Source organism: Lissotriton vulgaris, chromosome 3_1, assembly GCF_964263255.1.
Source record: "Lissotriton vulgaris chromosome 3_1, aLisVul1.2, whole genome shotgun sequence".
NCBI lineage: Eukaryota > Metazoa > Chordata > Amphibia > Caudata > Salamandridae > Lissotriton > Lissotriton vulgaris.
In genome coordinates this window covers 84,312,972-84,330,347 of record NC_141689.1, presented here as the reverse complement: position 1 = coordinate 84,330,347, position 17,376 = coordinate 84,312,972, and the positions used below count along the sequence as shown (strand labels likewise).

The window sequence follows — 17,376 nt, the reverse complement described above, 5'->3', positions numbered from 1 at the left end:
AGGCGACGTCTTTACAGCATACATCTGAGTGACTGGGGTAGAGTGAGGATCACCTGGGTCAGCACCAGCTGCCCAGGGTTCATTGGTATCATCTGGCTCAGTGTAGACAGGATAGCTGTACTCCTCATCATCATCACCTTCCCCAGTGTCCACATCTGAATAAGTGGGTGAGACATCATGGCCACGTGGAGAAATGGGTTCCACAAGAACAGGAGTCGAAGTGGAATCCTTCTTTTTCTTCAGTGGAATTTTATAGGACTCCATTGGCTGTTCCGGGGCAATTTTCCGCTTATGAAGGGAAAGTCTGCCTGTTTCGGCATTGATAAAATGTTTTTGCTGTTCTTCCAACGAAGATTGTCGATGCTTTACGGCCGGGACCACCGTCGTCGGCTTCGGCACCGAGGACACTTTCTCGGGGACGTTGGTGACCATCTTAGGGGGTGAAAGCCTTCGGCGCCACTTTCGGCGGCAACGTGAAGTGAATGGGCGTCGACGCTTTCTGAGGTTTATCGACAGGCTTCGCAGGCGGAGGATCTTTTGGTCCGACACTTGAGGCCTTGTCCTTGACGCGCTGTAGGGAGTCTGCCACTTTCTTGGAGAAAGCGGCGGACGGCTGCGTCGAATCCTTCGAGGCAACACTAGACGTGGACTCGTGGGCTGGTCCGCTCTTGGCCTTGTCTTGTCGACGCGGAGGCTCAAGAACCTTTGGATCACTGAGCCCTTTGTCGGTGTCGACCGTCTTCGGCGCTGATTTGTTTGGCTCGACTGCCTTGACCTTTGTCTTCGGCGTGCCAGACTTCGTCTCGATGCCCTTGAGCTGTTTCTTCGCATCGACAACGCCCTTTTGCTTCGTCGGTGACGACAGGTCCGAGGGCTTTGATCCGACCAAAGCAATACGCACTTTTGGTTTTCGAGGGAGGCACCAGTGCTTTCACTTGCGTTGAGACCTGTGTCTTCACTTTCGGTTTCGATTTCGCAGGGTGCGGCTCAATAACAATGTCCGTAGCCGAGCCCGAAGGCGGGGCCGTAGAACCCACTAGAAGATCTTGGGTAAGGCCTAGTGGCGATCCCTCGACCTGAGCCTTTTGAAGCGTTTAGGCCCCAATGTCAGCTTGAGTTAGCTCTTCGCTCGAGCTATCTTCCACGGCCCCAAAGGCCCTATTGTCGAGCATTTCAACGTCCGCGTCGTAGTTGTAGTCGACCTCCGACGCGGGATTCGACAGGTTCTCACTAACTTCCCGGTCAGCTCCCTCATCATACCCGGCATCGAATATGTTCACAGGCACCGGTGCACTCTGCTGGGCCTCCTGCCGCGCAGCGCGACGATGCACAAGAGTCTTCTTGGATAGAAATCGTGAACAAGCCATGCAGCTGGCTTCGTCATGATCCGGCGACATACACTTGTTGCACACCGGGTGGACATCGATGTGGGGATACGGGACATCTCTTGAATGGACTCCGGTCCATGATGGTCAGTCGATAAGGTCTTTGGCGTCGACTGGGCCTTCAGCGTTGATTCTCTGGAATCCGGCTCGGAACGGAGCTGGAAGAATCGGGCACCGAACGCAAAACTATACCGACGAAAAAACTAAAGTTTTATATCGATTCCGACTAGAGTGAACCAATATACATCCGAACCCAATGGCGGAAAAAAACAATCTGAGGATGGAGTCGATGCTCATGCGCACTGTAGTCCAAGGGAGGAGCCACCTATCTCGTGATACTTCGAAGACTCTTCCAGGACAACAATGTGCGATCATCCGGACCCAACACTAGGCGGCGATCTATGCACAGATATGAATTCAGCAGCCCACATGCCTCGAACTGCTATGTCAGAGATCCTTCAATGACTCACATTTCATCTTACCTAAGATGCAGGGGACTCCTAGAGCGGTCTCTAAAATCGATAGGACTCCTTGACCGGATATAGATTGGCGAAAGGGATCTCAAACTGGATCTTCTGTATCTTCCAGGACTGTAATCACGAGAGTCATTAGGTCTTTCTAACCTGCTGAAAAAACAATATGATTTTAATTTAGGATTTCAATTTAGAACTGTACATAGTTTAATAAAAAGCTTCTCTCAACTATGGAACCTTCATCACTGAAAAAGTTACTTATTGCACACCAGAATGAACACATGTTCATGTTGATCATAGTGCTCAGAGTCCTGATCTCAAAATATTTTCAGTGGAGTCAAATGTAGCAGTAGTTAAGTAGGCGTCGGTATCTCTAAAAGGGGTGACCAAGAACATAGGTTTCAAGACGCAGTGGCACCCACAGGACTGGCGGTCAGCACTAAACTTAAAGTTCAGATCAGTTCTCAATGGGATAAGGAATTTCAGGTTATGACTTAAACCTCAACTTTAGCATCTGATAGCCTGATTGCACATGCTAGAGAAATGACTCACAGCGATCAACTATAGACTACTGGAGCTAGATGGAGCAGATACAAGCACCATAACCACGAGGGAAGTGTGGGCTCATCAGAGTATGCTATGCCAGGTACTGCCACCCAAGGGAAGTAGTTAAAGTGTAGCGTTAGCTTCCTGATGTTATAGCAATCTCCTATCTTGTATTCTGGCTAGACTCACAGTAGGCCATCATGCACTAGTCAATCAGCTGTGCCTTATAGGACCTACCAAACATTTAAATGGTCAACTCCTTTCGCTGGGCAATTCAGCTCAGCACCATGCTACAGGAAAAATCCTTACAATAGCCTACATTTACCAATTGGTGCAAAATAGAAATGAGATGTAGACAAGCATGCAACATTACAAGGTCAGACGAGTAATCTTTTTAAATCTGGAGCATTCAGTGGGTACTTGTCAATACCCCTGGGGTGGGTGGGGGTAACCAATGGTGTGCTAGGGCCACCAGTATTGGTGGACTCTAATAAGGCAACCAAGTTTCTCCTTTAGGGCACTTCCCAGGCATAGTGTATTTAAGCACCTATAGAATATTCTTAGTTGTGGTAGGGGTATACAGATTCAGAACACGCTCTATACAGCTGTACAACGTTAGCAACAACTTCAGATAAAAAAAAAAAGACTATTTACAGCTAACCTAAATAAGTATCTTATCTGTAAACTTCTAGAGGAAGCAGGAAGCAATAGTTCCTAATTGGCCATTGTAAAGTATATGCAAAATAAAATCTAATGCAACCATGAAAAGCAGCAGAGTTATGTAATGAACATTTTAGCCAAAGAACTTTATTATTTTTGTTTTTTTAATTATCAGCTTTTTGTAGTTTCGACTTGATTTGTTGGGCCAAGCCTTAATCCTAACCTCTACCTCCTAATTTGCATTGACTGGATGTACTTTAAACATAACTGCAGCTGGCCTGTCTATTTTGGATTTACTTTAAATATAAGTTTACTGTGCTTAAAAAAATAACTGCAGCTGGCCTATTTTGGATTATGTGAGTGTACCTTGGCAATTCCGCACGCAAGCTCGAAGGTCTTGTTCTATTGACTGATTTATTACCATTTCCTTTGCCAAAATATATATTAGTATTTGAACGTTATATCTGAATGCCCAGTTTAAGTCTCAATGCATCGCTTGCAGTTGCTTGTGAGAGGTCAATGCAAGCTCCCAAATGCTTGCTTTGATGGCCTGAGTTAATGATAATTCCCCTCGCAACAGGATTTCAGAACTTGTAGGTTTCAAGGGGCACCGTTAAAGTGCCCTCTGGGTTCAGGTCATAATAAATCAAATACTGGAATCAGTATGAATTTACTAAGACAAGGTGTTTAATACCAAACACCATAGAGTAGGAATCTGGCTCTTTATAGGAGATACCAAAAAGAGGTACATCGTGCAAAGAGTCCAGGTATTCCCTTACTAGTGGACAGAGGCTTGCTCTAGCAATCTCAAGTTGCTCTTCTAGGGGGAAGTGTGGTCGAGCAGCCTTACGCTTATCAGAGAGGAGTGTTAGAAATGTGTAAAATACACACACAGTAAATAAATCGTACACAAGATAAGTAGATCCACATCAATTTATAAACATAACATATCTTTATATATATTTACCAAAACCAAAGGGGATGATGGACGGAGTGTTGAACATTGCAAGCACTCACCCCAGTCAACTGATCTGGGTTTAATCCATCATCATTCTTTAGCTCACTCCGCCACCCAAGTTCAGACATGGCCATATGCAAATCAGTCTTGACCCTGTGCTTCATCGGAACAGTCCAGCCCGAACTGCCAAGCCATGTCTTCCCTGGACTAGAAACAAGCATTCAGGGACCGGTTTTTGGCTAATCAGCCGTCATCAGCCAGGCTAGCTTGAATCCAGTGGAAAAGTGAGCAAGGGACCCACGTCTGTGTCAGGGGTACTATTTACTAGGAATTTACAAGTGTGCTACAGTTTATGCCAATTGTATCATAATAGTATCAGTTTACCTAGATTAGGAAAACAGCATTGGCACTGGGGCCTTGTTAGCAGGCTTACAGAGCATAACCAGTCAAAAACATCAGTATTGGTGAACAAAAGTTGTGGGTGACCATGACAAAAAGGGGCGCTTTCCTACAATTGACATACTTTGTATAATCCTGACACCTAATGGTTGGATCTGGAAGTTTCTTTGCTTTCCTTAAAACGTTGTCAGCTTGTGAGTGGTTGACGACATAAGCAGAGCCTCTATACGATATCGATCATAATACCAAAATACCATTGTGAGTGTCCTCCATCACGGGTTCTTTTTCCCGCCGCTGAAAACAGAGTTGCATTTATTTTTCCCCTCCTCACACAAACCTCCTTCAATGGGTAAACAGGGGGGTCGCATATGAATCTAGAAGAGTTAAGAGTTGCAAAACCATAATTAGAGTAAAGTAACTGTATTCTTTTGCAGCCAGACTTCTCTTCTAGATTCACTTTCTTTGTACAAATTATGTAGGGGTATTACCTCTAGTTGTGGTGGGAAGGAGAGGGAGCAGAAGTAAAATTTCTATCACTTATCGAGAGTGTAAATCCATACTGAATATGCTACTTACCAGTATGCATCTGTTCTTGGCATGTAGGGCTGCTAACATTCATATCTGTGCATAGATCGCCGCCTAGTGTTGGGTCCGGATGATTGCACATTGTTGTCCTGGAAGAGTCTTCGAAGTATCACGAGATAGGTGGCTCCTCCCCTGGACTACAGTGCGCATGGGCATCGACTCCATCCCCAGATTGTTTTAAGCCATTGTGTAGAGATGGAGTGAAATTGTGTAAATGATGTCCATGCTAATGTCTGAATGCAAGAAATTACCTGCAGCCGCTACGGGTGCCGGGGAGGAGGGCGGGCGATATGAATGTTAGCAGCCCTACATGCCAAGAACAGATGCATACTGGTAAGTAGCATATTCAGTTCGAGGCATGTGGGCTGCTAAATTCATATCTGTGCATAGAATACATAGCAGTCCCTCCATTAACGGCGGCCGCCCGTGCCGGCTGCAGAAGTTTGAAAAAGAGTTTTAAGAACAGCCTGACCTACAGCTGCCTGCTGTTTGGAATGCACATCTACACAGTAGTGTTTAGTAAAGGTGTGTGGAGTAATCCACGTGGCTGCTCTACAAATATCTTCCAAAGGAATATTACCTAGGAAAGCCATGGAGGCCCCTAACTTGCGTGTGGAGTGGGCCCTAGGGGGGACCGTTGAAGTGCGCTTAGCCTTGTGGTAGCAAATTTGAATACACTTAACGATCCCCCTGGCTATTCCTGCCTTGGAAATGGGGTTGCCTTTGTGCTGGGCTGAGAAGGCAACAAATAGCTGTTGTGTCTTTCTAAAGCTTTTGGTCCTGTCAATGTAGTACAGTAATGCTCATTTGACATCAAGCGTGTGGAGCATTCTTTCTGCTACTGTTTCAGGGTTTTGAAAGAATGTGGGTAGTTCAATGGTTTGATTGACATGAAACTGCGACACCACCTTAGGGAGAAACTTAGGGTTAGTGCGCAGCACTACCCTGTTAGGATGAATTTGAATAAATGGCTCTTGTATCGTGAGCGCTTGTAGCTCACTAACACGCCGTAGCGACGTGATGGCAATGAGAAAAGCCACTTTCCATGTCAAGAACTGAATCTCACAGGAATGTAGAGGCTCAAAGGGTGGTCCCATCAACCTGGTGAGGACCACATTGAGGTTCCACACAGGAGCTGGTGGGGACCTGGGGGGGAAGACTCGTTTCAGCCCTTCCAGGAATGCTTGGACGGCAGGCACCCTGAAAACTGAGAGGTGCTGCCTGTTTTGGAGATAAGCTGCTATGGCGGATAAGTGTATCCGAATGGAAGCATACGCCAGATTACATTTGTAAAGATGTAACAAATAGCAGATGATATTAGGAATGGATGCATCTAGCGGGTTGATATGATGTTTTGTACAGTAAATGACAAACCGCTTCCATTTTGCCGCATAGCAAGCTCTGGTTGTTGGCCTTCTTGCCTCCCGGATGATGTCCATGCATTCCGGGGGCAAATTAAGGTAGCCAAACTCTAAGACCTCAGGAGCCAGATCGCTAGGTTCAGCTGTTGCGGATCTGGGTGCTGAATGTCGCCATGGTTCTGCGTCAAGAGCTTGGGAGTGAGGCGCAGCCTTTGATGTGGTACCACGGAGAGTTCCAGAAACGTGGTGTACCAAGGCTGGCGTGCCCACGTTGGAGCAACCAGGATGAGTGTCATCGAGTGTTGCAGCAGCTTCCGTGCCACCAGCGGTATGAGAGGTGCTGGGGGAAAAGCGTATGCAAATTTGCCTGACCAGTTCATCCATATCGCATTGCCCTGCGACTGTGGGTGTGGGAACCTGCCGGCGAAGCTTGGGCATTTTGCGTTCTCCCTTGTGGCAAACAGGTCTATCTCTCGATGACCCCACTGCTGGAAGTACGGGTGGAGTACTGATGGATGTATCTCCCACTCGTGCATTTGGTGGCTGTACCTGCTGAGCAGATCCGCCATCTGATTGTCCACACCCGGGAGGTGTTCCGCCATGAGGAAGATGTTCCTCTGAATGGCCCACTTCCACATGCTCTGAGCCAGATGAGACAACTGTGGAGAGTGCGTGCCTCCCTGCTTTTGGATATAGTACATTGCCGTCATGTTGTCCGTCCGGATCAACACGACCTTGTTGCACAGATGTACTTTGAAGGACTTCAGTGCCATGAAGATTGCCATCAGTTCTAAGTAGTTGATGCGCATCTTCTTCTGCTGTGCCGACCATAGCCCCTGCACTGTGTAGTGGAGTACATGCGCTCCCCAACCCTGGAGGGATGCGTCCGTTGTCAGGATTATTTGTGGCACAGGCTCCTGGAACGGTCGGCACTTGCAAAGGTTGTGTGGAGTCCACCAATGCAGAGAGTTGTATGCCCGACCAGTTACCAACACTAGGTCTTTCAACTGCCCTTGAGCCCGAGTCCACTGGCGTGTCCAGCATTCCTGAAGCGGACGCATATGCAACCTCGCGTGCGGGACTATGAAGATGCAGGAGGCCATCATGCCTATCAACTGCATAAACACTCTCGCAGGGAGTGCTGCGGTCTGAATCTCTGAATCAGCGACTGGATGCTGTTGATCCTCGCTGTGTTCGGCTGAGCTGTAGCAGTCAGAGTATTTATAGTCGCGCCCAAATACTGCCGCACATGTGCTGGCTGAAGGTGCGACTTTGGATAGTTGAGCGAAAACCCCAGACTGTGAAGAAGGTGAATAGTGCGGGACATGTCTGCGGCGCACTGCTGTGCCGACTTGGCTTGAACGAGCCAGTCGTCCAGGTAAGGGTAGACATGTATGTTCTGTCTCCTGAGGTGCGCCGCCACCGTTGCCAGACACTTTGTGAACACTCTGGGAGCAGTGGTTACCCCGAAGGGTAGGACCCTGAACTGGTAATGCCCGTTTAGAATGGTGAACCAGAGGTATTTTTTGTGGGATGGATGGAGTGGTACGTGAAAATAAGCATCCTTGAGGTCCAAGGTTGCGAGAAAGTCTCCCTGGTGTAACAGTGGAAGAACTTGCTGCAGAGTTAAATGTTCTGAAAGAATATACATGTTGAGGGGGCGTAGGTCCAGAATGGGTCTGAGTGAGCCGTCCTTCTTTGGGATTAAGAAGTACAGGGAGTAAACCCCTGTGCCTTGTTCCTCCAGTGGCACGAGCTCTATTGCGCCTTTTTACAGCATCACAAGAACCTCTTGCTGCAATAAGTGCAAGTGCTCTGCCGACATAGGACGTTGTCTTGGGGGTATGTTGGGTGGAGTGGACGTTAACTCCAAACAATAGCCGAACTGGATAAGTTTCCTTACCCACCTGTCTGTGGTGATGGACTTCCAGACTGGCAGGAACTGCTGGAGTCTCCCTCGACAGGTGTTGGATGGTCAGGGGGCAGTGACAGGAAGTCACTGTTTGTTGGCGGCAGAGGAACGGGAACTGTTGTTGCCTCTGCCCCTGCCCTTGGCGTTGTTTCCTCTGTATCCTCCTCTACCCTGTTTGGTGTATGAGGACTGTGCCCCACTTTTACTGAATTGCGCCTGTTGTGCCAAGTGTCCTCTGGTAACACCCCGAGTGACGAAAAGTGCTCCCTCTGCATTGCTGAGACTGAAGTTCACCCATGGATTTCGCCGTCTAAGTATCTTTTTTATTTTCTCGAGGGTGGAGTCCACCTCAGGGCCAAACAGTCAGTCTGGATTAACGGGCTAGTTGAGGATAACAGTCTGTATCTCTGGCTTGAACCCTGAGATGCGGAGCCATGCTTGACGCCGTAACATCACACTAGTATTTACCGCTCTGGCTGCTGTATCCGCAACGTCGAGCGCACATCTAATTGCAGCGTTGGAGATGAGCTTGCCTTCTTGGATAAGCATCTCAGCTCCTTCTTTAAACTCGTCTGGAAGGTGTTGTAAAAGCTGCTCTAAGGTGTCATAGTGTGCTCTGTCGTATCTGGCTAGCAGAGCTTGTGTTGGATATGCGCCAGATGTTTGCTGCTTGCGCTGCCACCCTTTTACCTGATGCCTCCAGCACTTTTGACTCTTTGTCTGGGGGAGGAGCTTCACCTGTTTGTGAGTTCGCCCTTTTGCGAGCATTAGAGACCACCAAAGAGTCCAAAGGCAACTGGCCACGTATGTAAGTTGGGTCCCCAGGTGCCGGTCTGTATTTTTTCTCTATTCTAAGGTTGACAACCCGAGCTCTTGTTGTTTCCTTGAAAATGTCTGTGGCATGCTTAAGAACACCCTTAAGCATAGGAAGTGTTTTTACGGTTTTCTCCGCAGCAGAGAAAGTGTCAAATAGAAAGTCAACGTCCACAGGGTCAGCATGCATTTCCACCTTAGGTTTGCAGCTGCCCTCTCAATTAAGGCATTGAACGCCGCAGAATCTTCTGTAGGAGAAGGCTTTGCTCCAAAAGATTGTGGGTCATGTACAGCTTGTTGGTCCCCTTGATCACCTGAGGCTAACCATGAGTCCTGTTGCTCATCAGGGTCTGTGTTTTCTGGAAAAGTATACTCCTCGTCCTGATCACCTAGTTCTCCATCTGAGCAAGTGGGTGAATGCGATGGGCTCCTTGCAGGATGCAGAGGAATGCGCTCAACAAGTTCCGGCGTTTCTGGCGCTGGCCTCTTCTTTTTCAGAGGGATTACAAACGACTCCAAAGGCTGTGAAGTAATCTTCCTCTTATAGAGCGTTAATTTTCCCGTGTCGGCGTCGATATACTGTTCCGACTGCTCGTCCAATAAGGGTTGTCGACTGAAACTGCCACTCAGCTGAGTATGCCCTACCCCTTCTGAGTCCTTAGGCACCAACCGTGGTGCAAAGGCTTTCGGCACCACTTTGGGTGGTAGAGTAAAGAGGAGCGGCTTGGAGCTCTTTTTCGGTTCCGATACTGGAGCAGGTACCGAGGGCGTCTTCGGCGCCGACGTCAGTTCTTTCTCCCGAATACGATTGAGGGAGTCCGCCACTTGCTTCGTAAAAAAAGCGGACGGTCTCGTCGACCCGACTGAGGACCTCGATCCAGGGGAAGACTGGAGCGTTGATGAATCCTTGTTCTTAGCTGGAGGCGCAGACGTAGTCTCGACAACTGCGCGTCCGCCACCATCCACGGCCCCATGCGTCGACGACGATGGCTTCGGATCGGCAGACTTTCCCTTCGGCGTAGTGGCTCCAGACTTGGCTCGGTGCCCTTTGCCGATTTGGCCTCGAAGGCTGGTTTGCCTGTAGACGCGGTAGGCTTGACCGCTGACGGCTCGACGGTGGACTTCGACTTGGACTCGACCACCTTAGTGGAGTGCTGGGCGACTGCCTTCGAGCTTGGCTCCTTGACCACTTTAGGCGCTTAAGCCTGTTCGACAGCCTTCTTCGGCTTCGAGGCCTCCGACGACGACACCGCCAATGGCGTCTTCGGTTTCGGTGCTGCGTCGGCCATCTTAGATTTGGTCGATCCCGATGGTTTCACTTTCGGTTTCGATTTAGGCAATGGCGGCTCCGTAGAGGCGTCCGTAGCCGGGCCAGAAGGCGGGGCCGAGGAGCGAGGTGTAGGGTCGTGGGTAAGGCCTTGTGGCAATCCCGTGACCTGAGCCTTCGTATGTTCGGGGCATAGCTCATCCTCCAAGCTATCTTCCACGGCCCCAAAAGGTTCTTAGTCTTCCCCTACCTCCTCGATGTCTTCCTCGAGGTCTTGGGCTCCTTCGTAGTCGGCCTCGACGTCCGCCGATGGAGGTGAAATCTGCAGGTGAAGTTCTTGTTCGCCTGCGTCGGGGCTGTCGAAGAGGTCCACTGGTGCCGGTGCTGATCGCTGGGCCTGGAGGCGCGCCATGCGCCGAAGCTTGATCGTCTTCTTCGATCGAAACCTGGAACAGGCCATACAGCTGGCCTCGTCGTGGTCCGGCGATAAGCACTTGTTGCACACAGGGTGCACGTCGATGTGTGGGTATTTTGAACCACACACGGGGCAGTACTTGAACGAACTCCGTTCCATTGTAGAATCGTCAGGGTCTTGCTGCGTCGACAGGGCCTCGATGACCGAAGAGTCACCCGACTCCTCCGATATCCAACTCGACGAGCCGGAGTATACACGAGACCGAACGCGAACAATACCGACGAAGTAAGGAAAGCCTATTGGCCTTTAAGAAGTTGTTTTATCGATTCCGAACAGGAGACGTCGAAATCACATCCGAACCCAATGGCGGAAAAAAACAATCTGGGGATGGAGTCGACGCCCATGCGCACTGTAGTCCAGGGGAAGAGCCACCTATCTCGTGATACTTCGGAGACTCTTCCAGGACAACAATGTGCAATCATCCGGACCCAACACTAGGCGGCGATCTATGCACAGATATGAATTTAGCAGCCCACATGCCTCGAACAGTAATGTTCTGTGAAACTATGCTGAGATGCCCATGTGGATGCCTTGCATATTTCCAGCATGGAAACCATTGACACAAAGGCCATCACAGCCGCTTTCTTCCTTTTGGTGTGTGCTTGGCTCTGTGAGCAAGTTTTTTTTTTGCTAGAAAATAACACCTGGAGAGTCTTTCCAATTCATCTAAAATAGTGTTCTTGAATATAGCCACCCAGAACTTGCATTGAATATCCCACATAAATCGGTTGTGTTTTCCTGATATGTATTGCTTGAATGTAATACATGACTGCCCTCCTGTCATCTAGGGTGAGTAAAACCCTTTCTGCTGCGTTTGCAAATGTTTGGTGATCACCTGGCATATGTGAAAAGGTAAAATAAACTTTGATCGGAATAATGGATGTGTTTTCCTTTTTACCTTATGCTTATGTATTGATATGCATTGTTCCTGTACCATTTGTGCTTGAATCTCAGACTCTCCACAGTGATGTGAATGCAACATGAAACGCCGCTTTGAATGTAAGACGCCATAGTGTGGCCTTATGCATTGGTTCAAAAGGTACTTCCATTAATTCTGCCATTCATTAATAAGTTCATATTCCACTGCTGAGGATGCACCTCCCTCACAGGGAAAAGCCTTTTGGCACCTTCCATAAACGTTTTCATAAGTGGGAGTGAAAAAATGTTTGTGTAGTCCTTTCAAATTGGCTGCCAGGGCTGATAAACGCACCCATAGCGAGGTGTATGAGAGTTTACGCTTTGTAAGATGCGTCAGGTATTAGACAATTACAGTGTCCTGATGGAGCACGTGTTTTTTTTATCTTATAATTTCTTTGCCATGCAAAAATCTTGACATAACATGCATAGTTTAACACTAAGGGATTCGAACAATAATATAATCTGTGTAATGTGTAGAGTGTATTGAATTTTAACTCAATAACATTCTGGGGGAATGAAACTAACAATCAACTTACACCTTGGCAAATCGTAAGCATTTGAGGTAAGCAGTGGAGCCAGGAAGCCGTCTTGCGTCAGATACTACAATATACAGTGAGAATAACAAGAACACGTAAGTAAAGTATACAAGACTACACGTTCAGATTGAGTCATTGACCATATGGGGCTCGCATGAGCATTAATGGTCAAGTGTTGGACAAAAGAAGTGAGGCACGCAAACAATGGAAATCTCGAGGCAACAAACGACAACTCTTTGCATTGGAGTGCTCTGTTCTCCACGTTGCCCCAGGTAAGCAAGTCTATTCCCACTCTGGGCCACATGGAGGGGAGTAAGCCTTGCAACTCCTGGTCACTGTGCACTTTGCTAGTATTAATGCAAGATATAGAAATCGAGTTGTAGAAGTGAGCTTGTTAGAGACTCAAAACAACTTTAAGGCGCAAGTTGGCAACCGTGACCCATTGTGTGGAATTTGCAGAACGGCCTGCAGCAGTAGCTTGTGAGTCACAATGTGCCAGTGCAGAAAGGGGATGCATACCATGACCTTAAACACCAGGCATCGACCCCTATGAATATTACACTGCCTTATCAGCTCTAAGGTCAGAATCTGTCCACTGTGAAACGAATATGTGATGTAACAACGGAATCAAAATGATTGCGCTATGTTACATCGCAGTTTTTACAACGCAAGTCGTTACAACGATTTGCGCAGGAGGGCGCTGGACTTCTGAATAGTAAGATTTACTATTCCAACACCAGTCTACGTACAGTAGGGAAGGTTTTGGAATAGTAAATCTTACTATTCCTTAGGTTATAGCGCCATCCAGCGCAAGTCGATGTAATGATTTGCGTTGTAACGGCTGCATTGCATCTGCATCACAGTGTACTCACCGCGATGTAAAGGATGTTTCCCCTGTGAAACACATCTCCTAGATTCTGAACGTCTGCGACAGGAGTTGAGATTTAGGGGTACTGGAATGTTCTTGGTTTTTGGGAGGCCCAGTAAGGGGAATGCTGGATCATATAGTGAAATGTGGGAAGTTATGAGTACATTTTGTAGGAATCAATGGTACGCAATACAGAGGAGCTGAGGATGAGGTGTAAGATCAGCCAAGCAGCATCAATAGATACTGTATCTTCAAGGTGACTTCCGGTCCCCTAGCAGCAAGGCCAATGCAGCGGAGCTGTGAGATAATGCGCTCAAACGTCTGCGGTCCCCACACTACCCTATGGTAGCCGCTGCACCATGTAAGCTCACCCAGCAGGACAATAAGCACACAAAAGTATCTACCCGGTAGATAAAGTTTGAGGTTAGCAAATTAGAAAAGTTTGGGAACCTGTCACATAGAGCAATAATGTTCCCCAAAAGGACGCAGTTACACACTGATGTCACCACCCAATGTATATGACTGTCCAACAGGTTCGGATTGCTTACACTCTAATCCACAAATATTTAAATACTGACCTCTGCCACTGCAGCACCCCAACAGCCAGACTAGCTTCCAGGGCATTCACAAGAAGGGGGAACAAGCAGGATTATTGCCAGCTGGTCTTTAAACCCGAAACTTTTGCAAAAGCATTAGGAGTTGCCGCTATGTTAGCATGCTTCGCCGCAGTATCTTTAAGGTACAACAGCAGACTGAGGCTGTGTAGGAAGCTGGCTCTGTACATAGTATACCAAAATGAGGTATAGTGTGCACAGAGTCCAGTGGAACCCCAGAGGTAGGCAGAGGTAAAAATAGATAGCACCTTAATCTCCATTTGTGGTAGTGTGGGCGAGCAGTAAGGCTTTATCAGAGGGTAGTGTTAAGCATTTGCTGTACACACTCGGGCAGCAAATGATGTCACACACTCAAAGACTGAAATCAGACCAATTTGTTTGTACCGAAAATATTATGTTATTTTATTTGAAGAACCAAGCCAAGCCTGATGCAGGTAAGTGAAGTAAAATGCTACCTATCACAGTATGCATCAGTTCTTGGCATGTAGAGCTGTAGAATCTCATGCTACACTATGCATAGATCGCCTTCTAGAGTTGGGTCTGGATGTTTGCACTAAGTTTTTGTTCAAAGAAGTCTTTCCAGTCTTGAGGTAAGTGACTCCTCCTTTTGGTGATAGTGCGCATGGGCATCAACTCCATCCTATGATTGTTTTGCCACAGTGGGTGATGATGGAGTTAGTCCATGTATATTGTACCTAAGTAAGATAGTACTGCGACAGGTATAGGTTGCCGGGTAGGCGGGCGCATGAGATTCTACAGCTCTACATACCAAAAACAGATGGATATTGTGGTAAGTTGCATTTTCCATTTGAGGCATGTGAGCTTTAGATCACATGCTATGCATAGACTATACAGCAGTCATCTTTCAAAGCGGTGGATAACCTGTAGCTGTTGTAGTGGTCTGAACTGTGTACGTAAAACTGCCTGGCCCACTCTAGCTTGCTGTCTTGCTAACACATCTACACAATAGTATTTTGTGAATGTGTGTGGTATAGAACATATTGCAGCTCTGCAGAGGTCATCTATGGGTATAGATCCTAAAAATGCCATAGGAACCCACAGTTTGCGCTGTAGGGGGAATTGTTAATGTGCGTTTAGCTTTGATGCAACTATACTTTGATTTTGATATTGGATTGCTTTATATTGTGGACCAAAAGCAACAAAAAGTTGCTTGGTTTCCTGAAATGTTTTGTCCTTTCTATTTAGGAAGAAATGCGTTACTTACCTGTAACTGCAGTTGTCCAGTATTGGTATCTTTCATAGATTCACATGCCTGAATCATGCCCCGCCGTCCGGATGGGAGTCCACGGTACATAAATAAAGTAATGTCTCATAGACATATGTACATAGTAATAGATCAAGGGCCTCTAATTAGTAACATATCCATGTCCTTTTGTAAAAAAAGAACCAAACTTCGGAGAAGAGCCAATCAGCTATCACCACCCTTTGGAACCTTCCTGGAAGGAGCTCTATTCCCTCAGATTTTCGTAAGCATAGTGCTAAGTAGTTGTATTACTGAGAGAAACTAAAGTGAGCCCTTCCAGGGGAGGTGGGTGGGTTGCATGTGAATCTATGAAAGATACCAATACTGGATAACTGCAGTTACAGGTGAGCAACGCATTTCTTATGTAAATGTGTAAATGTGGCGTATTTGTATAGCGCGAACAGTGACCCGGAGGCATCCCGGCGCTTGTACTCCTACCACAAGGGAACCCCTCCTGGCTTTTCCTAGTGGGCTGTCCACTCCTGGGCATCCCATGGTGAAACCAGGCATCCCTTGTGTATCAGGGGGCCTTTGTGGAGACTAAGCAAGCTATTGCCCAGAGTTGCAGCGTGGGACCCATGCTTAGAATAGGCACTGAGGCGAGAATATCCGGTCAGAGGAATTTAAGCCCGAAACCCGCCGAGGCGGGAATCGAACCCTGGTCCCTGGCCAGCGTTCTGCATCAAGGTCTGCCGCTCTAAGCATTGAGCCACACTTCTCCACATTATCCAGTATTAGGGTATCTTTCATAGATTCACATGCCTGAATCAGAATAACAAGCAATGATAAGCACATTTCGGATGATACAGCATGAAAATCACCAGATAATAACATATCAATGTGAAATATAGAAGGTACCAAACTGCAAGACAGATAATAGAAATGTGCCTGTATGGAAAAGAATGGTGGGATGAAGAGAAAGGCTCACCTCTAATGAAAAAAATGACGGAGCACTGCTTGACCCACTGCTGGATCCTGCATGAGTTCTGTATCCAAGCAGTAATGCTTGGTAAATGTATGCGGCGTCTTCCATGTTGCTGCTCTGCAGATGTCTGTAATGGGGCATTCCTGCAAAGAGCGCCATGGAGGTCGAGATCGCCCTAGTGGAATGGGCTTGAACCTTGGAATGCAGGGGTTGTCCTGCTTGCTGATGACAGAAGGTAATAGCTGCAGAGATCCATCGAGAAATACTCTGTTTAGTAAGTGGAAGACCTTTCCTAGGTCGACTGAAAACCACGAAGAGTTGGTTTGTTTTGCGAAATGTCTTCGTTTTGTCAAAGTAGAATTTAAAGCAGCGTTTACGATCTAGGGAATGGAGAGTCCTTTCAGCTGCCGTTTGAAGATTTAGAAAGAAGGAGCGCAAGACTATGGGCTCATTGAGGTGAAAGTCCGACAGGGCCATGGGCACAAACCTAGGATTTGTCCTTAGTATCACCCTTTCGTGTTTGAATTGAAGGAAAGGCAAAGGGGGATTCAAGTTAGCACTAAAAGTACACCTGCACCAGCGCAGGGGCGTCTGGCTGCACGGTGCGGTCTATTGGGCCACCCAAGGCAGTGAGACTTTGGGTGCAGGGGTGTCGGTAGGCGCCAGATTTTCTTACCAGCTCCGGTAGCGGTCATGGGGGGATCTTCCACAAAGAGACTCCAGGTGTCATTTGGAGATTCGAGGCAGGTCAGAGATCAACAGATCTCCGGTCAGGAACACCAGGGAGACCTCCTCGTGGTGTTGGGCCATTCGAACCCGGGCTGTGGGAGTCTGGTGCAGACTAGCCGTTTTGGCCAAAGCCACAGTCTGTGGGAGGGCAAATCCGGAGATCCCAGGAGACAGTCTTGGGTTTGGAAGGAGGGAGTTGTCCTTGAGTGCTGCTAGTTGCAGGACACCTGTATTTCGCTGGAGCAGGTTTGAGGTGCAGACAGGCATGTAGGGTTGGGGCTAAGTAAGTGGGCGTCCTCCTCCTCTTAGTTCAGCATGGCTTCTTTGGTCCATCTTTTCTTCTTCTGGTCGGTTATTTGTACGAGGAGGCATGTGAGTGTCTCTAAATAGTAGATTTAGGGGCTTTACAGGTAAATAAAGATTGGAACCAATGGGTCCCTTCTTTGGGGTGGGTACACTTCCTATTATGCCACCCTCCATTGGGAAGAAGGGGCAAATGTCTCTCTCTGGTTGGCTGGGTCCCCCATCTGCAAGATGGCGGGGACTGAGAGTTGTTCTTCACCTCGCCTCCCCCACCTGAAGGGTGTGGTTTACAAAGGTGGACACACTTGCCTTCCTCACTTGGTTTTCCCGCCAATTCTCCGAAACAAAGTGGGGGTCAGAACCGGTGGGAGCCAGTTGCTAGAAG

General features: G+C 47.8%; 1 protein-coding gene across 2 annotated transcripts in view; it reads right to left on the bottom strand.

Moving 5' to 3' along the window:
- The window catches only part of LOC147725998 (uncharacterized), a 162,212-nt gene that overhangs the window by 59,325 nt on the left and 85,511 nt on the right, over nucleotides 1-17,376 (bottom strand). Inside the window, exon 7 of one of the 2 annotated variants that reach the window (XM_086960112.1) lies at nucleotides 1,868-2,011. In XM_086960112.1, coding sequence (XP_086816238.1) covers nucleotides 1,868-2,011 — 144 coding nt within the window. The remainder of the gene's footprint in view (nucleotides 1-1,867; nucleotides 2,012-17,376) is intronic. The other variant, XM_086960113.1, reaches the window with a different exon arrangement.